We start from the raw sequence: 24,723 nt of genomic DNA on the forward strand, positions 1-24,723 counted from the left end.
TCATATGGCTGACAGCCCTTGCTTCTTATCCTTGCCTATGATGAGTTCTTGAAGCACACTTAATTATAACGCCCAAACGACTGATCAAAATCTTAAGGGTCCTAATAGGTCAATGGGCTATCTTAATACAACACAACTAGCAGTCAATTATGATTTAAAATAATTCTGCACAAAATAACTTCCAAAGATGTTATGTGACTAAAGAAGAGTGACGACCAAACAAAATTACCAGCGGTAATCAGTCACAAATGCAATCACTGCTTTAACAACACCAGATAACAGGGGTCAGCAAACTTTTTCTGAAAAGAATCCAAGAGTAAGTATTTTAGGATTTGTAGGCCAAGAAGAAAATTAAGGCTATTATGTAGATACTTACATAACAAAAAAGAAAACAAATTTTAACCAATGTTTTATCAGTGAAATTTGAAATATAACTGAGTATCATTTCTTTGTAATAAAGATCTACTAACGAAAGGAATGGAGCCCTTTTAAGGAGGAGAGAGAACATTTCATGTTAATTGGGGTTCACAGTGTTCCCTATCAATATAGTGCTAATGCTGATCTGTAATGAGACTGTACATATTTCATCTTTAAAAATATCTTTTCACATAGATGTGTTATATGGGTAGCACTTGAAATACTGGAGAGTTCCACCAGCATCACTGTGATGGGCAGTGCACCACGTAGCAGTGTAAGGCAAGAGAACACCACATACAAACTCTGCTACAGCCACTCAAGTCTGCTGTTGTAGCACAGAAACAGCCCTTACTTATTCTCTTATCATGAACAAAGGGATGTGGCTGTGTTCCAGTAAAATTTCATTTATGGACATTGAAATTTGAGTTTCATATAATTTTCACATGGCACAAAATATTACTCTCCTTTTTATTTTTCCTACAAACATTTAAACACAAGAAAGCCATTTTTTTTTAGCTCATGGGCTGTACAAAAATAGGCAACAGGCCAAATTTGGTCCATGGACCATAATTTGCCAATACCTGCCATATGACAGAGAAACTAACCTTTCAAGTTTCCTACTTTCTGAAAGTCAAATAGATTCCATCAATGAACTTGGTATCTTATATTTTAAGAAGAATCCCACTAAAATTCATTAACAGCCAGTTTTTAAAAATGAAAACACTAGCTATTAATTCAAAGAACCCATCTTATAATAGCTTTCTAAAATAAGACAATACTAGGCTTTAAAAATATTTAATGAATTAAACGATAACCTTATGTGGAGACCTGACTGTGAACAGGAACACGTGCATAACCTCTTAACCTTCAATGTAACTCTTCATCGGACACTTATCAATTACACCAGCCACATTATGACATTTCTGATCAAACAATATTTCTTTTAATAATTCTAAACTTGAGTTAATACACAAAATATACTATTATACCAAATCTAAAACTACACATTACCTTTTCCAATGCAGAGAAGTTATCACTGAGCAAGTTAGCAAAAGTCACATATTTATGATACTAAATTATATCCCTAATCAATGCAATTAATTTTACACTATTCAAATTGGAACACGTTTTATCATTCAAGTGGTTCCAAAGAGTTCAACTAACCCTCTCTTCTGATAACCAAATCTCACCTCTAATGAAAAGTCAAGGAAAAAAAATTATGAAATCTTTCCAGACCTCCCGTAAGAACTTCTCCCCTGACCCACTTGACCAACCCCCTTTCCCCATTAGTAGAATGTGAATTCTGAAAGGCACGGTACATGTCATTCATTAGCCTGGCATCTCCCACAGTATTCTTCAAAGATCTTTGCCTATGGGTCATGCTCAACAAATAAGTGTGGAAGTGCAGTGAGCTGATGGAATTACCATTCACAGAAAGGAAAACAAAGAGGTTAATCATCCTACTTACGGTTCAGGTTCCACTGTGACAAGAGGCATATCTCTTCTCAGTAAAAATCGGTTCTCTGGAACTGGGGGAATCTCTTCTGGTCGGACCACAGGCTTTTCCCTTTTAGCATTTGAATCAACTGACCTTTTTTCATTGGTATCACTCCTCTCAGAGTAACTTAGAGAGAACAAATCAAGTCACCAATTAAAATATGCAATGTCTGCATTTCACAAGAATATTAAATAATAATATGTAACAATTAATAATAAAACAATAGCGGGGTGCCGGGGTGGCTCAGCTGGTTAAGCATCTGACTCTTGATTTTGGCTCAGGTCATGATCTCACGGTTTGTGAGACTGAGCCCCACGTTGGGCTGTGCTGACAGCAAGGAACCTGCTTGAGATTCTCTCTCCCTTCCTCTATCTGCCTCTCCCCTGTTCACGCATGCATGTGCGCTATTTCTCTCTCTCTCAAAATAAATAATAAACTTAAAAAAAAATTTTTTTAAATTATGAAACAGCAAAACTATTAATATCTCACAAATCTCAAAAGGTTTGTACAATTTTCACAAAGAACATATAAAACATTAACACAGTGAAAAAGCCACTAAAGTACTAAAATTATGGTATGAAACTGTCAAATGATCCTTTGTTCTTTTAAGAGTTTCAGGGATTTTTTTTCACCTGCAAACACACAAATCTTTAATATGAAATGTCTGTGCTACCCTTAGATTTGTCAGATTTCAAATTAAAGTTAAAAAAAATCCTATCCTTTTTCAACAATAGGTAATAAAATGAAGTTTACAGAATTGCATATACTTTCCCCATTCCAGAGTGTCTTTGTGTTAGGTTAAGATTACCCTGGCATTTCACACTTACCCTTTTGGGCTCATTATATGTTTATTCCTTGGCTCTTCGGAACTGCTTGCTTCCTTTCGTCTCTTTTTAGAATGCTTAACTTTTGGCCTCCTCTTATGTTTCCTCCTTCTGCTTCTCTCATGTTCAATTTCACTTTCTGAAGAAGATTCTGAAGAGGAAGAGGAATTGGAAGAGGAATCCGAGTCTTCTGAATGAGTTGGTTTCTTCCTTTTTTTCTCAAAAACTTTTAAGAAATATTAACAAAAATATTAGTACTAGATCTTAGTGTCTACCTTTCAGAGTAAAAAATAGTATCATAAAACATGCTCTATAAACAGCAAACTAAAGACAAAATTTAAATAAACATTTTTTCACGCTGATAACACAATTTGCTGGTGAGATGGTAAGGTAACAAAGCCCTTGCCCTTATGAAGTCTATATTCTAGTTGGATCAGATAAGAAAAGAAGTAAGTAACTGCATAACATGACAAATGAGAAGTGCTCAAACAGAAATACAAAAAAAGCAGGGTAAAGGGAATAGGGAGAGATGGGCAGTAACTGAAGATAACATTCAGAGACTTGAAGGAAGTGACGTAAGGGGTCATGTAGGTATCTGGATGGAGAGTGTTCCAGAAAGAACGGACACCAGCACAAAATCCCTGTGCTTGGCATGTCTGGGTAAAGGTCAACACGGCTGGGAGGGCAATGAATGAGGGTGAAGAGGTGAGAGACACAGGAGAGAACAGACTGCCTTACAGACCAAGTAAAGACTTTAGTTTGGCTGGCTAAGAAGGGAGCCCTTGGAGAAGATCACTCTGGTTGCTATTAACAGACTACAGAGTCAAGAGTACAAGCAAAGAGACCAGTTAGGAATTTACTGCTGCCAAGAAGAGATTATAAGAAGGGCAGAGGCAAACTGAATAGTTATGAGGCTACTGCAATAATCCAAGTAAGAGACAGCAGTGGTTTGGACAAGGCTGATAACATGGGAAGTAAAAAGAAGTAAGATTTGATAAGATTTGTTGATGGCTTGGATATAAGGTATGATACAGAGGCATGGGTTACTGCTGTATGTACTACTTGAATGGTTTTTCCACTACTAAAGTTCAGGAGGTATCTTTCAACTAAAATCTTCACCGTGTTTTACCAGTATCCTAGCTCCCCTTCACTCCCCCCAAAACTCTTACCATCTTTTGATGATTTTGTGGCAAGCACCCCACAGTCAATTACTCGCACATCTGCATAAGGTCTGCTTGCAGCATCGGTTTTCAGATTTTCAATCTGTTCAATTACTTCAAAACCAGAAATAACCAATCCAAAGACGACATGCACCCTGTCACAATACAAATTCAAGAAAGAATTGGTTTGATGACAATTAAGCCACAATCAGTAATCAAGACAACTGTTATAAATGACATGTCTACAGAACTAAATATAAAAGCAAAGTGTTTGATGAATGAAGCAACTAGAAGGGAATTAGAACTTGACATCTGCTTCATAAAAAGGAAAAAATAAAAACACGACTCAAACCGGGCCTTAGTTTTCTGCTTAAAACAATATTTCTTAACTATCTTACGGTGGAGAATCTGAGAACAGATTGCACTTGATACTCAGAAACCGTTGTTACAGGGTCACTGGAGATAGCAAGGCTGAGAAGTCTATCCATTGCCCAGATTCAATGACATGACAATATGAGTTCTCAAGACGGACTAACCTCTGATCCTTAAGGAGGGGCTTGGCTGTGAGAGATTAGATCAGGAATCAAGAGCACCCCCCCAGAGGTTCATCCATGGTCCAATTTGTAGTAGACTGGCCACCCCACCAACTCCCCAAGGTAATAAAATGTAACTCTTACCCATCCAAGTGTGGAGCAGGTTTGGTAGTACTGTGTAAACATCAACACAAAGATGACAAAAACCGGTGTTCGGGTGAACAGAGCAGAAGGGCATGTAGAGAACAAAGAAGTAAAGATAAAAAGATGGGGAAAAGTTAAACATGATACACATCTCAACTTAAAAACCTTACAAACAGCCATAGTAGCCATTTTACTGGTTAAAAAAACCCTCAAGATTATAATTACAAAGTTGTATCTATTTCTCCAATATGAAGACTATACCTATACATAACATATGAAACAGGTTTGAAATGTACAGCATAAATATACAATAAAATTAAAGATACTCTCGAATCCAAAATAACAACAAAAGCAAAAATCAACTCAAAAGTCATCAAGATAATTAAAGAGAATAAAAAGCACTATCATCTGCCCTAAGGAAAAAAAAGTGTGATCAACACTTGCTTGCCCCCCCCCCCGCCACCTCCCCCTTAAATGAGTTCTTCTATTTGTTACTTCTCATACTGAGTCGGTCTGCATCTTTTAGGAAGGCAGATGGAGGTAGGAGTCCTGTTCTCAAAACTTCCTGCCTCTCCCACCTAAGGTGAAGTTCTGCCACTCACACAGCAACTCTGAAAATGCGACAGGGAGCAAACCTCCGATCTGTCAAACTTCTGACAGCCAGCAAGTAATGATGGATAACGTCACAGACACCTTAAATTTCCATGGCCCAGAAAATGCCCAACCAGCTTCTTCTGCAGTCACAAACTGGCAGATAGTCACTCTTAGGAAGCCTATGGGGTATTATCTGCTTAAGAGACTTTGAACCCAAACTGGTTTTCCCATAGCATTTTCACAAATTTTCACACTATGTGAACTGCAGTGAAAAAATTCAAAAGCCACAAAAATCTTAGTTTATAATAATGAGAAATAGAAGAATTTGAGAAAGGACACTGGATATGAGGCTATGTTAAAGAAGGTAACTGTACTAGAAGCTCCCATATCAATTTTTATATTCATTTGAAGGCAATTCTAAGACATGTAAGTCAACGAAACACAATTTTTAACCTTCACAGCAATGTTAAAAATCATTGCAAGGAATGATAGCATTTATACTTACGTTAAGAATATTCAGTTCTGAAAAAGTACTATGGAATTTTTTTAAATTGTCAATTTAGGAAGTTCCAGAATTTTAAAAGCCATCTTGAATTTTAAAACCACAAAGTCTCAAATTCTCCTTAAAAGACTGTGAAGTGGTAATTCAAGCCAATATAATAGTAAAAATGAGTAAAAACAGAAGAAAGAAAAAGAGAAAATCTAGCAACCTGGTGAGGAACTAATGATTAAATAATTAAACCAGAATCCAGAAACTACTTTGGATAATAATGTGCTTCCCACAAATATAAAACTTTAGTAAAGCACACTAATGACAGGAAGAAATTAGTACATATGCTGGACAGTGATTCTATTGTATGAAAGATGTAAGAGGTAAAATTTTTAAAGGTAAAAAATGTTCTTATAGTGTAAGGGATCAAATTCAAATATGTAGCAATGAAAACAAGGAGTGGTGTATTAATTAGGTATATTCCTCCTCCTTCCTTGATCCTTTCTCTCACAACTCTCAAATCTTTTGGTACTAGGGAAAAGCCTACAGATTTTCCTAAAACACACAAAACCGAATTCAATTTGCTATGCTGGCTAATAGGAGTCCTGTAAAAACCACATGATGGCAAAACTTTCGAGCAAATGGTGAGATGAAAACAATTCAGCTAATTGCAGTGATGTAGCAACAGACTACTTGAGACTGGATCTGAAGAGGGAATGGCTACCTCGGTGACAGATTCGAGTTTTGCTTCGAATTCACATGAAAACTAAAAAAGTCGGTCCTTTATTCTAACGGGGAAGAAAACAAATGAAGACAAGAACAAATTATCTGAAGGACAAACTTCAGCTGGCCTGCTGCTGTGCCTAAGCTGGTGAGAGTAATTAAGTCCATCACTGGCATCTGCAGTTCAGGATGCAGAAATACAAATTTATACTGTAACTGGGGTAGGCTACATATTAACAACACTAACAGTATCTGAACAAAGAAGCCCTTTGGGGTTCTCAGCCTGCATTTCAGGAGTAGAAATAACACTGCGAAGCAGGCATACTGGCACTGGGCTGACAACAGACATGGAAAAACAGAGGGCACTGCCAAACGGGCAGGGAGAAAGGATATGCTCCGTCCATGCTACTCAATCCTACTCAACCGGGCAGAGATCTCATCCCACCACCTCTTAATCGTACTGATCTTTCAAAACTATACGGTTGTCAAGACCCGTGCGGTGGGGACGGGACATATGCTCAGTAAGCTCAGACCTTAAAGGCCAGAGATTATCATAAATATGTAAGTTTACACACGCTTATGAAAACAAACCTAAAAGAGAAAGAACCACAAAGAACATTTCAAATTATAAAAGCTTTCGATATTTTCACATTTCCATTTTCTCCTGTCACTCGACACTGATTTTCTAGTTTTATCTACCCCGTGAATATACTTTAAAAATATAAGCATAAGGATTCATTTAAACTTTATAAATCCTAGAAATCAAAAAGTGTCACTGTTACTCCAAAAAACAATCTACAGTTTTATACCATTATCAAAGAATCTTTTGGCCTTACACAGAAATTAATAGTTCTGTACTGCAATGAAATCTAAACCATTTTATACAATATACCCTCTTCCCCACCCTCCCCCAGAAGAGGTGTGGAAAATGGTGGAAACAAGCCACTGAAATTAAAATACACTTCCCAGGATTAACCATGAACAATAAAACACACTTGTTTTACATGTATTGCTGCCATAAATCAAGCAGAAAGTTTTTCTTAAAATGGTTCAATGCACATAACAATAGGATTAAAGAGATAAAGGCAAAGAAAGAAAAAGAGAGCCTTAGAGGATTGAGACATTACCTTTGGAGCGCACGGTGTAACACTCTTTCTGTAAATTTTACACAAAAATGGCAAGAAATAAATTGTAATACACTTTTAAGACAAGACTGATTCTATGTTTTAATATCAATATAACTTTGAAATTAAGTATTTTCAAGTTTTATGCAAAGCACAAGAGCTTTTTTAAAATGGAGGGCTCTAAATTTTCTTTCACATAGGATATGTACGTAGAGATGAACTATGCTTAAGAAAAACACTGTGGTTAAAATGGGAATCTGCTCAGAGCCTTAATATTGTAACACTAGAGTGTGAATAACAAAGCATTCTATTTCGCTTTGCAAATCCTACAAACTTGCTAAGTCAACCAACATCTTTCTCAAAAAGAGGATAATGTATCCTGAGTATACAAATCTAAAAATCTGAATGCCCGGGAGCAGTTAGTTACTACCAGTGGAAAGCAAAACTTCAATGAAAAGAATTAAGAGAATTCAGCACAAAATTTCAGGGAACTTTTTTCTTTTTCAGTAATTCTCTTCAAGTAGTTAAAGAACCTTTCATGTTTCTACATTTGAAATCTTTTTCATCACACTTCACAACAGACCACTATCAGGAGTAAATGAGCAAAGTTTGGACTGTAGTTTCTGTTCACTGCCTTTACACACACTTTCGAAGTTAAGTCCCCAAACTAACAATAATAATAAAGCAGCATAATTAGAATGTTAAGGATCTTCTCAAAGGATAAAAAGGCAAGGGAGATAAAAGTATAAGAGTATGATGTCAAATTTTGGCCATGATACTTGCTTTCCCTGCCTAATCTCACTTTCCCCATTGTAAAAAAATTTTTTTCAAAAAGTACGCAGTCTGACCAACTCTAACTCTATTAAACTTTAAACATTATCTACTATTATCAGACCCAAATCCACATTATATACAGTGGACAAAATTCTTTATCAAGGTTTTGGACATATTAAGCCTTGAAATCTTTAAAAATAAGCTTTAATTTCTTATAAAGGCATTGACACATGAATTACTGTTAAAAAAGAATATGTTTCAAATAATGTGGTGTTTTCAATGGATGTTTTCAAAAGAAAAAGTGACTCCAGGTGTAAAGTAGTATGGAAGTAAAAATAACCTATTTCTGTCTAGCGTAGCCTCTCACATGCAATTTTCCCCTTCAACTCGTGAAACTACCACACAATCATGGAAGAGGCACCAAATTATATAGAGTGACAAGGGCCACAGAAACTAACCAAGCCATGTTACAGAGCTCTTCCTGTGTGTTCCAAAAGTCACCGAACAGCTTTCAAAAGTTCAGCACTCAGGTTAACATAATACACATCAAACACTACCAGACACAAAATCCCTTCCAGGCGGCTAACACATATGTCACATAAACACTAAGTAATAGTAAGACTGGATGTTACAGATGACACTTCATATTCAGAGAACTTGGGTTTAAGGTCAAGTTTCATCAACATCTTTGCTGATGAAAAATCTTACAATTTACACATGAAGATATTACCCCCCAAAAGGAAGGAAAACCAGAACTGCCCAGATTATTAACACTTACTAGCATTTCTTCTCAAATTCATGAATGTGTGGAGGCAAAAAGCATTTCTGCACAAATTCTCTTTTGCTACCCAAAATCTCCACAGTTTTATAAACCCCTTAACAACAAACCACCCTGAGTACCCCTTGCTCTGCTCTGAAGTGACCAGCACTTCTCTCCTGTGGAGGTGAGCAGCCACCTACAAGTCTGGTTAGAACACATCCTGGAACTTCTCTATGTTGTCCTCCTATCCTCTTTATGCCTGTTAAAATATAAGGCTTTTTGTTTCAAGCTTGACTCGCCTACATTATCTTTTCTTAACTTTTTATAATTACCATGACCAATGACCGTGGCCAGTGACAAACACTGCTCTCCAGAGCTCCGTAGGTCTTCCTACTCCACGGCTGTACATAAGGTCCCACACACTAAGCAAAGGGAGACCAGTGTAACCACCACGCCATCGTTCTATCCATAGCTGATGAAGACTGCTGCCTAATTTAGACAAATGAGCCCGAAGTTTCTTTGCAGCACCTTTCAGACTGATGAAAATTAGGCAATTAGCAAACTATCTCCTTGAGGGGCAAGACAATGTTTGCACAGAAATCATTCCACATATTCAAAAACTTAGGATCAACCTACAAACACTTTCTTCCTTTTATGCCCACATTTTCATGCCAAAATGTTTACTTTACCTATGAGAATGGGTAGGTATCTTATAAACCGAAAAGGAAAGATAGAACTAACTCAAGGTGAATAGCAAATAAAATGAGAACCAAGGCCTCCTGATAGCTAGATTAGTGGCTCTAACCCAGAAAAATAGTTATTTAATACAAAGCTATAAATCGCCCTAATTAATCTTTTTAATGACTACTTCATACAATACCTTCTTTATCTCTTCAATGAATATATACAAAAACAATGAAAATAAGAGCAGAATTAACAGACTGTTACTAACAGCCAAAGGAAAAGAAAAATGTTTCCCTGTGTGTCATTTTATCTTAGCATTATACATACAAGGAAAATGTTGGTCTAGAGGATCACATCCTTTTCTCCTCTAAGACTTTATAATTCTATAGCTTTTATTATGGTTTCTTTCTAGTGTTTGGCTCCAACAAATAAATAATAAAGGACAAAGTGACTAAATACTGAGTTAACTGGGTTATTACTACTTTGGTCCCAGGTCTTCGAATTTCTTCAAAAATACTTCAACATGAACAGACCGTTATTTCCTTAGTGATTCATGGGGACTGTGCTATATATCATCTCTTCCATGTTTCTTGAGCAGTATTATTCCAAAAAGAATCAGTTTTATTCTATTTAAACCCTCCAAAGCAAAATCTTTGTGACTAACACAGTAGTAGACATAGGCAGTAACTGCAAAAATCACAAATAGTTTTAAAGAAGAAAATGCGAATTTTATCACATACATAATTGTTCCATCCAAAGGAAGCAATATATGCGCAATCATGTTTAACAAAAATGATGTATGCCTTACGAAGGGGAAGTTTTAAATGCGTAAATAATAAAGACAATAGTTACTGCACAAAGCACAAGAATCTTTGAGGAACATTTTGCAGATACTCACACTAAAGCACCAAATTTACTCCTTAGGAATTACAAAGTAGATTTAAAATATGAGCTACAAATGCAATTTTGCAAGGATGCATTACAAGTCCTTAGTAAGCTTATGAGACTGGAACCATATAGGGAGTCGTTGGCATTTTACCACCATTGTCACACCACCCTTTCTTGTTCGGAATGCAGAAGAGCTGCTCAAGGTGCCAAAGGGCAGAGCTGTGGTGAGAGGGAGGGGTGTAGCTGCCGCCCTTGGGGAGCTGGCAGCTAGCCCTGCTACCACCAACCCTCGCAGCCCCACCTCTTAGAGTGACTGTCTGTGACGGTTTACACAACTTGAAGATAGTAAGTTCTACTTTTTTTTTTTTTTTTTTTTTTTACTACTTCCAACTCCAAAAGGATTTGGACTTGCAAGACAGATTTTCAAACATTTCTCTTTTACGGACCATTATCTCCATTTTCCCTTTCTATAAAAGCAAGGAAGTGCTTTGTATAGAAAGGTGAATGTTAGTTTTATTTTATCCTTCAACACATGGGGAACTGGCAGTTTTAGCCAGCATAAAAAAAGCACATGCCACAAAAATTTCTTTAAAAAAAAAAAGATAAGGATCTTTTTTTGTATGTGCAAAAACACTAAATTTGCTTCCAAGATTGCTTTTAACTGCAAATTCATTTCCATGAGTAAATTTCAAACTAAAAATAGAAAATTTTCTTTCAACACAAATTCAGTGATTTTACTGCCATCTACAGTTAATTATGAAAAGAAGCTGAAAAATTTTAATCCTAATTCATGGATGTCAAAATTTTCATTTGGCATTCTTTGTCAAAAATAGCAGTCCAATGTAAAATTAAACTAGGTAGAAACAGCAATGGCCTTAATTTTGTTTGATACTAAGCATTCCTAGAAATGACTTAAGGACGTACTGAAGTACACAGAAACAAAATACTCTGTATTTTTTGAAGGGAGAACCTCAGACACTGGATTGTAATTAATATATGCACCAGTTTTTACATTCTATACACAAGCTAACTGGTATGTGGCAATGGGAAGAAGCTGGTGCTGCCTGATAAATTTTCATGTACTGATATAAAAAAGGAAATCTAAAAGAAACTTTAGAGCCCTCAGATGGTAGCTTCTTGACCAATGAATCATTAGTTTATCATGTTCACAGTTCAGATAAGCTTAAAAATGGAAAATGGGAAACCTCAAAGAGTAAACAGTTTTATATTAAATTACTATAAAAGAAGTTTTTCAAAATATTTCCCACTAATTTTTTTTTTTTTTTTTTTTTTTTGGCCCTTAAGAAGGTTAAGGATAGAAACATGCTCTAGTAGAGAAGTCTTAATAACTACTGCTCTATGGGATCAAAACATGATCTAGGAACAAATGGTTTTGGTCCTCCTTTCCTGCACAGCTTCAAGCACTGTCATCTTCCAGCAGCTTTCCATTTTTAGGACATTCTTAGAAATAGAATGCCCCTTATCTGAACTTTTATCAGATCATGTTGGAAATCTATTTTGCAGACAACTTTAAAATGTGAGATTTATTTTACATGAATAATTTACTCCTTTAAAGACAGGGAAGCGCCATTCACACTCATCCATTCAGAAAGATGACAAAAACTTTTTCTGGTAAACTGTGAATAAAATATTTCTCCAACATAGGTAGCACAACTCTAGAGATTTACTTCCAATCAAAAGCTTCTTGAACTTCATGCTAGTCAATTATCTTTCTTATTTTATATCCTGGGATTATAATAAAAATAGGTTTTAGAGTAGCTTTAGATTAGAATATATAACTACAAGTATCCCAAAGGGCTTTCAGATGAGAAGTAAGTAAGGTTTTGGTTGTGCATGCACATACATGAAAAGTTGTTTATTTTTTTAAAAAGCAAATTCGGCATTCGGAAGTTTCCTGAGTGATAATCTCATAAATTTTGGTCGAAATGACAGCAATATTGGGTTAATTCAATTATGTACAGAGATCTCAGAAGATTTAAGATTTCTACAATGCTGATGCAACAGCAAATCACTCATCTCTATACAATATCAGAAAATAATGGCACCTCTCTCCAATGAACTCAAAGAGCATCATTAAGAGAAAAAGCCACCATATAATGGTTTACTCAAAGCAACTACTTTCCAGGCCAAGAGGACATCTACTCCTAGGCCATGAACAACTTTTAAATGTTGACCAATAGTTTATGTTCCAATCTAGTTTTAGCAAACTGAGCCCCCAAATTTGCTAAGTAGAAGCCAATTTCTTTTCTTAAGATGACAACCTATTTTGAAAATAATGTACATCTTCAAGTTACATCTCGTAAGTACCATTCTTCAAATGCAGGATATATGCTGAAAGCTGAGGCGGCTGTTAGAGCTTACCAGTTTCTGTAACATCAGAAATTAATAATAAAGCCCAAGTTGACAGAATTCTAGCATTAAACTTGGTTTAACTATACCATCTTTCTCATGAACAGCGCTTCTCTGTTTAAGAAAAGCTCATCTCTGAATTATGCCTACTCACATGAAAAACTGGGAACCATTGGTATGTTTCCCTCGATTTGCCATTGACAAAAGGAACGCTCTGTCATGTTTGAGAATAAAGTTTTCATCTGTTTGAAGAAAACACAAATTCGTCAGTCTCCAATTATAAGCCACTTTTAAAGTGTAATGTTCACAGTAATAAATAGAAAGCAAAGGATGAAATTCCTCTTCTGGTCAGTACAGATACTTGTCTGAATATTTAGAAAAAAATTTTTACAACTAATCAAAAAACAAAAGCATAAAAAGATCAAAGATACTACTTAAAGCCTTGAGGAAAAGAACATATATTTAATACTTTATACAAACAGCCTTAGAACAGTCACTTTTAGTAGTAACATAGTTTGGCTACATGATACGTGAACTATGACTTTCAGGGAAAACTAGTAAAGAATTTTAGAAAAATCTCTACAGTAAAGCTCATTTCCTTCAAATTTCCAATTATCCTACTTAATGCACTAAACATGGGAGAAGTTTAATAATCTTATGAACTTAGTTTCTATATGGTAAATTTATTACTCAACTGTACTAAAGCTAGACTACGAGAGCAAAAAACAAAAAAATTACAGAACTTAAGTTGTAAGGATATGCCTAAATTAAATCAAGTATATAGATTCCTAACAACAGGATAAAAAATTACCTAAGGAAGAAAATCCTATAAAAACAAAAACTTAAAGGCCGAAATATAGTTTTAAGATACATTAAGTATCTGCCGCAGGGAACAACCACATTCAAGCGGCCTACAACATCAGTCTCAAATTGCTACAAGCTGATAGAACCAGCTAATGAGCTGCTTCCTACTGGTTCAAAGGAAAAACTGCCATAAAGATCACTCAGAGAGGATTTTAATTCCAGCAGAAATATCTTGAAAACGAATTTAAATTTCCGTTTAACATTCATACAAACAAACCTTTCTTTAGAACAAACAGAAACATAGAAAACTTTAAAAAATGATTACCTTGGGAACAGGCTTCTGAAAAAGAGTGGTAATCCATTTTCCCCCAAAAGAAATATAAAAGACTATTATAACGCTGAAGCTATCATGGCATTAAAATCTAATCAGATTGGATCCCATTATCAATCTCTGCAACTGACTTTTCTAAGGCTTTTTGGGGCAAATGCAATAGTTAGACTTATGCAAATACTACTACTGTAGGAATAAAATACAATCACATAATTCTAGTATACAAAAGAAAACATACAAACCTTTGAGAAAGTAGGAAATACCAACTTTTATTCAAAGAAACTGTTTGGTTTAGGGGGAAAAAAACACAACTAGATTTTTTTCCCTGATGTAGAACTAAGAGCCCATTGTGAAAAGAAAAAAAGATACAGATGCACGTAGGAAATAGTATACAGAATTTTCCAAGTCTTCAAGCAATATAAGAAATCCAGCCACAACCTGACCCAGGCTGTCCATAAACTTATTAGGAAGGGTGCAAGGGAACAGAATTGGAGTTTGTGTTACTGAGCTTCGTTCTCTTACCTTTTCATTTTGCAAAAGACCACATTCTCTATAAACAAAAGAATATGTTGACAGTTTTAGGCAGGAAGATAGGAGTTTTCATGTATATAGTTGCCTAACCTCCATGCTGAAAGTCATGTTTAACCATAAAGTTAGCCTTAATTAATCTTGTCAATTAAAAGTTACATATTACAATATAATTTATCCCCAAGTTCATGCAAATAAAGTATTTTCATGCAGCATTAGTTTCATGCAAAAAGTGAACTATAAGTAAACCTCTCCTCATTAAAAGTACATGATCAAATTTGCTTTAACATCAGAACTGAAACAAAAGACCATAAAATATTAAGCCTTACCTTTAAAATATCCACCATAAATTGATTCTCCACCTTTTCCATTACCTGCAAATAATGACCTATATTAAGTTATAATGACAATTTATACTAATACATATAAATTACTTTTTATGCTTTCAATTTATTAAAGAAACTAACAACTTGTAATTGCTATAATCAAAATTCTACAAATCCTCAATTAACCTCATCTTTGAATATAAGTGCAAAAAAGTCCAGTACTGTTATAATAAATATTATTAAAAATTATCTCCAGGGGCACCTGGGTGGCTCAATCAGTTGAGCATCCAACTTTGGCTCAGGTCATGATCTTGTGGTTCACGAGTTCAAGCCCCGCGTCGGGCTCTGGGCTGACAGCTCAGAGCCTAGAGCCTGGAGCATGCTTCAGATTCTGTCTCCCTCTCTCTTCCCTTCCCCTGCTCATTGAGCTCTCTTTCTCTCTCTCTCAAAAGTAAATAAAAATAAATAAATAAATAAAATAAATTAGCTCCATAACCCATTTATTTCAAAAAGTAATCATACCAACAAAATTCGGGAAGAATAAAAATAATCCACAAGTACTTGGTATTCATTGTAAGAGAATTCACCAAAAATCTGTAATATTATCAAAAGTACATAAAAACAAAATAAAGTGGCTTGGTATTTCGCTTTTCATACATTTTTTGCTCTATAACATTCACTCATCCAACATCTATTCACTGACCACTTAATATTTACTTCATACTGTGATACAATATTTACAATTAACAGTATGAGACACATAAGAAACCGATAGTTGGAGTTATTAAAAGCGTAACTTTTAGCTCTACCTTCGCTGAAGTCCCCACCCTGAATCATAAAGTTTTTAACCACACGATGGAATGTGGAACCTTTATAACATAACTTCTTCCCAGTTGTTTTCCCAAGGCCTTTCTCTCCTGGAAAACAAAGAAATGACATTTAGCTACAAATGTATCTGTCCATGGAAATTAGTCCAAATTAGTCCTTCGTGAAATCCCTCCTGTGTGCTGGCACTGTAAGAGATACAAGACACAGGGTGACGACGGAATACACACATGGGTTCCAAAAGTAAGTATCAAGCAGCATATAAATGTTAAATTGTGTGGCAGTGACTCTATATGCTATAGGAGAAAAGCAGATTAGAAATGCTTATCGCTCCACCAAGAGAGCGGTGAAGGAGTTGGTACAAACACTGTATATGTATGTAAGTGTATCCAAGCACACACTTAAAAATCTTAATTTGCTATTTAAAAAATAACATCATAGATGTTTTTCCTATTTTAATTAAAAAATATATATAAACTCAACTATAAATAACAAAGAACAACTGCATTATGTTTTGCCTATCTTCTAATCCTAAATTTCTTAGAAATCTGGAATGCTAAATTTGTTTAAAATACTAAAATTTAGAATTTTGAACTACAATGTTTAGAGATGATTTAATTACATGCAGTAGTACTTTCTTTTTCACTTTTGAGACCATTTCTTTGTCCTCTCTTCAAGAAATATTTCCCTGATTTCCTACCAGTGAAAATAGTGTTTTTTAACATGCTAAACTCATTTTACAGCCCATTACTTTTTAAGGAAAACATCTATTCTGTTAAGCAAGATAAAACTATAAGTCATGACTTCTCATCAGAAATAATTTAACAGTTCATTTACCTGAGCATAGGCAAAGGAAGTTTTTGCATGTTTTTGGACATATGTCTGAGAAGAGCTGAAACATAATGCGACCAACTGAAATAAAACACATTAAAAAAAACAAAGGTAAGCAAGATGATTAAATAGGTCATTTTATTTTATATGGGAGAAAACACAAATAATCAAACTGAATCAACAAACGGAAAAGTCCATTTTTGTAATTTAATTTTTCAAAAGGCTTAATGGGAAAAAATTTCATGGAGCAACACCAACTAACAAGAATTCTACTCTATTTGTTAGTGCTAGAACTCATATGCAGCCTAAGCGGCTTCAGCCCGAAAACTGTAGGATTTCAAGTGTGTTGTAAAGGGGCTTCATATTATTAGATCCCTTTTAGTACAGTCTCCTATCTAAACACCATTAATCTGCTTTAAAATATTCTCAATAATAGTTGTCTAATCTATGCTTGAGCCCCTCTAGTGATGAGAGCACATCATCATAAGATACTCATTCTGGCCCATACTGTTAGAAGAAGGTTCTTCTGCCCTCTGGATCTAGCTTTCTACCTTTATGCAAGAACTACTTAGAACCAACTTCCTGAACTGCCATCTTGGTTATGGTTCCTAAAAAATACCAAAAACACACAAAACAGACAGAAAAAAAAAAAATACAATACACAGGAAATGAGAAGGAACAAGCTTACAAATTTGACTTAATTATACCACAGGGAAGTGCTTCACAAACTATTTGGTCTCAGGACTTCTTCAAACTCTTAAAAATTATTGAGCTTTTACAATGTGGGTTATATCCATTGCTATTTACTATATTATAAATTAAAACTCTGAAATTCTCAAAAGACAAGAATATAAAGCATACATTCCATTAGCTGTCAGAGTGGTGAGATCATTACGTATTGTATATCTGGAAAATTTGACTTGTGAATGAGAGCACAACAGGCAAATTGTATTACTACCAAAGTAGTTTTGCTTTACAGACCTGAAAGGTTCTCAAATAGAGTAAAAAATATTTTGATTTACAATCACTTTCCCGAGTCCCCTTTCCTTTTTATTCTACACAGTCTTTTCCATTATGAATGAACATTTTTATTTAATCAAAGGGATTTACAGAATAAATCAAAATTAACTGTGGACCAAATGTTAAGTTGTCTTCAGCACAGATGCACACTGATTGGAATCACTCTGTACCACTAAGATTTGAATTTATTCCTGGCCATGTCAGTCGGTTTCTCGGAGGACAAAACAAAGCTACAAACTACCTCGTAATAGACACCCTTAAGGGATAAAAAGTGGGATTCATGGCATTACATAAGACTTTCTTGCGTCAACACTCTGCTTATCGCTTCAATGGAGCCAAATTTTAAAGCAATTTCAAAACGTTCTAGCTCATCTTTACATCTAAAGGAATGAAGAAAAAGATAGGGAATTAGAATTTTTTTAATGCATGTAATATCAGTAATAATACCACTCTGTATTTACATGGAAATATTTTGCTAGTGTAATAAAAATATTTTCAATCTTCATAAATCCCTGGGAAATAGCTGACTAGGTTGGTGACAAGTCAGTTCAAAACCATCTAGCTTTGCGGACTAGAACATAGATTTTTGGAATCCCTGTAAGATAGTTACTTTCCAGGATAAAAGATATAATCAAAACATTCAAAAACTTAGCTTTTTCTTTTAGGACTATAGTAACTTCAACATCAAGTTTCTTTTTTTCAAAACCTTTGATGCTTCCAAATGAAAGCCAGTAAAAGTTTCAAATGTTTCTCGTTCCTCCTTTACAGATGATTAAGAGCTATGAACCCTCGAGTGGTATAATACATATGAAAACAGTTAAATGTGATTACATTTCCAGGTCTAATATTGAGAGGGATAGCAAACGACAATGATGTTTCTAAAAAAACCACTCACCTCTAAATATCTTACCCTCTAACTTGATGAAGAAAAAAAAATTCTATTCACTTCTCAATCTCATGGGACAGGGTCTAAGTTAGAGCTGAAGTTTTGGTTACTTTATGGCATTATGTTGTTAAGAGTAAATGAAAGAGGCACCTGGGTGGCTCTGTCGGTTGAGTGTTCGACTCTTGGTTTTGGCTCAGGTCATGATCTCACAGTTTGTGAGTTCAATCCCTGCATCAGGCTCCACTCTGATGGTGCAGAGCTTGCTTAGAATTCTCTCTCTCTCTCTCTCTCTCCGCCCCTCCCCTGCTCACTCTCTCTATCAAAATAAATAAATAAATTTAGGGGCACTTGGGTGGCTCAGTTGGTTAAGCATCCAACTTCAGCTCAGGTCATGATCTTGGGGTTCATGAGTTAGAGCCCCATGTCAGGCTCTGTGCTAACAGCTCAGAGCCTGGAGCCTGCTTCACGTTCTGTGTCTCCCTTTCTTTCTGCCCCTCTCCCACTCGTTCTCTCTCTCTCTCTCTCTCTCTCTCTCTCTCTCAGAAATAAACATTAAAAAAAATTTTTTTAATAAATAAATAAACTTAAAAAAAGTAAAAAAAGATAGAACAAAACCAAATTGTTTTGGGGGTGCCTAGCTGGTTCAGTCAGAGGAGCATATGACTCTTGATCTTGGGGTTGTAAGTTCAAGCTCCACACTGGGTATAGAAATTACTTAAAAATAAATACATAAACTTAAAACCAAACTGTTTTGGCTTCACTACCAGGGTGCCAGGTTAAAAACACTGCCAAACCCAGAAAAATAACTTAAAAATCCACAGAAAGAACAGATTAACCCAATCGGGCATGCAAGACATGAGAAAGGCTATGGACATTCAGTCACACTGGCTGAGACTGCCTTCTTAGTTTAAAATGTCTGCATACGTGGGGCACCTGGGTGGTGTAGTCAGTTAAGAATCCGACTCAATTTCTGCTCAGGTCATGATCTCACAGTTCAGGAGTTCAAGCCTCACGGTGAGCTCCATGCTGACAGTGCAGAGCCTGCTTGGGATTCTCTCTCTCCCTCTCTCTCTCTGCCCCTCCCCCAGTCGCTCTTTCTCTCAAAATAAATACATAAACTTAAAAAAATAAATAAATAAACACTGGCTACACACAGGAAAGGCCAAGCAAGACACACCTAAGTCATGTTGTAATCCTGATGTGGCCACTAGATGGCAGCAATAAAATCAGCAAGTACTTGGAATATGAATATAACAAACCTCACCTTTCAATAATATCATTGTTTCTTGTTCTCAGAAACAGCTGCACTGGAATTACAGGTATAGTAGTGAAAAAGGAGACATATATCATAGACATGAAAGATACAGTAGTTGAAAAAGTGAGCACTGGTTGGGAAAAAATATTTAGCAGATGGTACACTGCACAAGGCAAAGAATATCACATATACAATTACAAGTAAGAGATGAGGATAAGAACAAAGGCATGAACGGGTCATAGGGGTTAGGCAGAGAGCAAAATCTAAGAGGAAATTAAAGAATGGATAGGGGCGCCTGGGTGGCGCAGTCGGTTAAGCGTCCGACTTCAGCCAGGTCACGATCTCGCGGTCCGTGAGTTCGAGCCCCGCGTCGGGCTCTGGGCTGATGGCTCAGAGCCTGGAGCCTGTTTCCAATTCTGTGTCTCCCTCTCTCTCTGCCCCTCGCCCGTTCATGCTCTGTCTCTCTCTGTCCCAAAAATAAATAGACGTTGAAAAAAAAAAAATTAAAAAAAAAAAAAAAAAAAAAGAATGGATATACCACTTCAACAAAATCAGGCCATTTATCCATTTAACTGAGATCCTCCCCAGGTGTCAGGTGGTCCAATAGTACGTAAGACACAGTGCCTGTCTGGGGGAGCTCTTGTCTTAGCTGGGAATGACAGATACAAATTCTTACACAATGGAGTGAGCCGTCAATAGTATGAACAAAATGCACTTACATCCACCCTACGCCTGACTGATGCATGTGAGGGCAGAGGGATAGGGACCAGGTCTGTTTACTCCCCACTTTATCCCCACTGATTTGTACAGAGTCTGGTACAAAATACGTACACAATAAATACTTGAATAAAAACAATAAAAACACTTGAAACCAAAACTATTCAAAGATAGAACTTAACAAAATATAAATGAACAAACACCTAAATACACAGATAAAAAGTATTCATTACACCAGGAAAAGTTATTACAAGTGGAACGACATCAAGACATTGCTTAATAAAAGCTATTTTCAGAGATATAAAGGAAGAGACTTCTTCTAGCATTCAGGCAGTAGAATCATATCACCTACAGGGAAAAGAAATTAGGCTGACTGCAGACACTTTACTTTAGAAACTGGAGACAACAGAACACTGCCTACCATCTTACACAGACTAATAGGTTGTGAACACAGAATTCTATACATAGCAAAGGAAATACAATAATTAGATTTCATCCTGAAAAAATCTATTTGAAATATAAGCCTAAGATAGGACTCAAAGAACAAATGAGAAAACGTTAGTGGGAAAAGAGTGATACTGAGCACTAAATCCATTACAACACAGAATTAAACCTAAACAACTATGGTAGGTATGGTTACAAAATAAAATATAAATGTTTCAGCTATTGGGAAACAAAGTAGGTGTTGGTAAAATTTCTTTTGGCTATTTTTAGGAACCTTCTAAAAATATTTTCTTTTGAATAGGTAATGTTTCTCATGATTCAAAAATCCAACAATGGAAAAAACATAAAGAATGAGAAATCTTATTCGTACTTCTGTCAACAGGTAATCACTTTCATTAATACCACGTGTGTGCTTCCAGTGTCTCTTCAAACACACAGGCAAATAGTGCTATATTCTATTTTTCTTGTTTTACAAAGCAGCGTAACTGCTGAAAGTAGTAATCTTAAAAGTTCTCACAAGAAAAAAAACTTAACTCTGTGTGGTGATGGATATTAACAAGACTTCCTACAGTGATCATTTCACAATACATACATATATCTAATCATTATGCGTATACCTGAAACTAAGATGTTAGATATCAATTTTTTTTAAGTTTATTTATTTTGTGAGAGAAACAGAGAGCAAGCACACATGGGAGAGGCAGACAGAGGGAGAGAGAGAATCCCAAGCAGGTTCCACACTGTCAGCACAGAGCCTGATGCGGGGCTTGAACCTATGAACTGTGACATCATGACCTGAGCCCAAATCAAGAGTTGGATGCTTAACCAACTCAGTAACCCAGGCGCCCCTATATGTCAATTGTATCTCAATTTTAACATGAATAAAAATGAGCAATTCCTTGGTTAAAAAAATAGGTAGCATGTTATGCATACTGTGCTATACTCTACTTTACTCACTTAATGAATATACCATGAAGATATATTAAACATTTTTCAAGTTACTATGGAGGAGCAATCCACAGTAAAAAGCTATAAACAAAGAAAAGGAAATAGCATGAAAACATAAGATTTCGGATAAAACCAAAAAGCTAATTTTTTAGGCACATGGAGCTTTTTTCATGATAGGTCAACTAACACCCAGCTAAAAATATCCTGCAGATAGTACCAGCAAAAACTCAAGAGAATTTATTGGCTTGTGTACTTAGTTGACAAGGATATGGGCTGAGAGCAGAGAACCAAAGAACTGTAGGAACCAGGATGCCAGGGAACGAGGCCAGGGAATGGCAGAGTTGCCAGGTTTCAAAAGGCCAAAAATACTGAATACCACCTCTTTGTCCTGTTCAATGCACACAGTCCTAAATGTTTTCACTAATGATTAGATACATTACTCACTCAAATGAAGAAAGAAAAGCAATAAACAAACCTAACAAAGATTTTAATAAAAGTGTAAGAAAAAATTAATAAATTAGAAAATAAAAATATTAGACATGGGGCACCCGGGTGGCTCAGTTGGTTAGACATCTGACTTCAGCTCAGGTCATGATCTCACAGTCCATCGGTTCGAGCCCCGCGTCAGGCTCTGTGCTGACAGCTCAGAGCCTGGAGCCTGTTTCAGATTCTGTGTCTCCCTCTCACTCTCTGCCCCTCACCCACTATGCTCTGTCTCTCTCAAAAATCAACAAACATTGGGAATGAAAGCTGGTGCAGCCACTCTGGAAAACTGTATGGAGGTTCCTCAAAAAACTAAAAATAGAACTACCCTATGACCCAGCAATTGTACTACTAGGCATTTATCCACGGGATACAGGTGTGCTGTTTCGAAGGGACACAGGCACCCCCATGTTTATAGCAGCACTATCCACAATAGCCAAAGTATGGAAAGAGCCCAAATGTCCACTGATGGATGAATGGATAAAGAAGATGTGGTATATATATACGATGGAGTATTACTCGGCAATCAAAAGAATGAAATCTTGCCATTTGCAACTATGTGGATGGAACTGGAGGGTATTATGCTAAGCGAAATTAGTCAGAGAAAGACAAATATTGTATAACTTCACTCATATGAGGGCTTTAAGAGATAAAACAGATGAACATAAGGGAAGGGAAACAAAAATAATATAAAAACAGGGAGGGGGACAAAACAGAAGAGACTCAAATACGGAGAACAGACTGAGGGTGGCTGGAGGGGTTTTGGGAGGGGGGATGGGCTGAATGGGTAAGGGGCACTCTACTCCTGAAATCATTGTTTTACTATATGCTAACTAATTTGGATACAAATTTTAAAAAATAAAAATTAAATTAAATTAAAAAGGTGCTTGTTATCATCACTATTGTTTAATGCTGTTCTAGAAATTCTAGGCCATGCAGTAGACAAGAGAATCATATGAGAAGTATACATATCAAAAAGAGCAAATTCATCATTATTTGAAAGACATAGCTGTACATCTAGAAAACCTAAAGGAACCAACTGAAATATTAATGGAGACACTGAAATTGTTAATATTTTTTATGATCAGTAAGAACTAGTAAAAAAGATAACAATTAAAATCATATTCACGACACCAACAAAAAACATTCTAGCTACTTAGCCGTAAGAGTGTAGGACCCATAAAAACTACAAACCTCTGAGAGGCATAAAGGCAATCTGAATAAAAGGAGACGTAACTTATTCTTAGACAGGAAAACTCAAAATTGCAAATGTGTCCAATTTTCCCGAAAGTAAAATATAGTCATTTAATTGCAACCCCCCCCCCAAAGTATTAAGATTTCTGGAGATATTTAACAAAATTATCTGAAGGTTATCTGAATGAACATGCAATGCCCTTCTCCCCATCAACTTTTTATTGAAAAAAAATTTTAAATCTATAAAGATGCTTTGCCATGTTAACTTTACTACCACTCTACACATAATTTTCTTCAGGTTCAAACTGAAAATTATAGATGTTGTAATGCTTCATCCTAATTACTTCGCTATATACTCCCAAAGAACAAAGATATTCTGTACATTACCCCAATACCATTGTCACAACATGTTAACAGTGATTAACACCACAGTCTAATAATAGTCAATATTCATATTTACCCAACTGGTTCCACAATGCCCTTTATACCTCTTTTTTAAATCTGGGAGTCTAACCAAAGATTATGCATTGATTTGGTTGTCATGCTTTGGTCTCTTTTAATCTAAAACATTCCCCCCCCCCTTTTTTTGCATCCCATCAGGAAGCACATGTCAGTCTGACCCATTACTGGTAATGCTGAAGTATTATATTAGCCAACCTCTCAGCTGTAAATGTACTTTCCCCCATTTTTAAATTAATAAGTGGAATGATATTTTGAAACTTATGTGTATACTATGTTCTATAACAACTTTTCACCCAATAGTTTGGCCACTAATGATCCTCTTCCGCACCAATCATACTGAGAGTTGCAAAATGTTTCTTCTAATTCCATCATTTCATTTGTATTTACCCAGCTTGAATTCTTCTGTTAAGAGCTTCACCCATCCACCCAATGTCAAGAGTGACAGAGTAACAAGACAAAGCCTGAGTCCCTGACATCATCAGCCTTGATCTGCTGACTGGCTGGGAGCTGTGAAAGAGAAAATTTGTCTTAAATCTAAGTCACTGTTATTTATCAGCCTTTATGTTTAGCAACCATTGCCATCATATACTCTAACAAATACAGATACTTCCATATGATAGTAAACTATATAACCACTACAAGTGATTACATAAAGCTTGATTTATTGAAGTGGAATAAAGTTGAGA

The 24,723-nt window shown here is 35.8% G+C and overlaps 1 protein-coding gene across 1 annotated transcript in view; it reads right to left on the bottom strand.

Annotated features, from left to right (window-relative positions):
- The window catches only part of NKTR (natural killer cell triggering receptor), a 60,205-nt gene that overhangs the window by 17,670 nt on the left and 17,812 nt on the right, over positions 1-24,723 (bottom strand). The window contains 8 exon segments of the mRNA XM_043595639.1: positions 1,886-2,041; positions 2,743-2,965; positions 3,909-4,054; positions 4,577-4,606; positions 13,138-13,225; positions 14,976-15,020; positions 15,782-15,889; positions 16,635-16,709. Coding sequence (XP_043451574.1) covers positions 1,886-2,041; positions 2,743-2,965; positions 3,909-4,054; positions 4,577-4,606; positions 13,138-13,225; positions 14,976-15,020; positions 15,782-15,889; positions 16,635-16,709 — 871 coding nt within the window.

This window comes from Prionailurus bengalensis, chromosome C2, assembly GCF_016509475.1.
Source record: "Prionailurus bengalensis isolate Pbe53 chromosome C2, Fcat_Pben_1.1_paternal_pri, whole genome shotgun sequence".
Classification (NCBI taxonomy): Eukaryota; Metazoa; Chordata; class Mammalia; order Carnivora; family Felidae; genus Prionailurus; species Prionailurus bengalensis.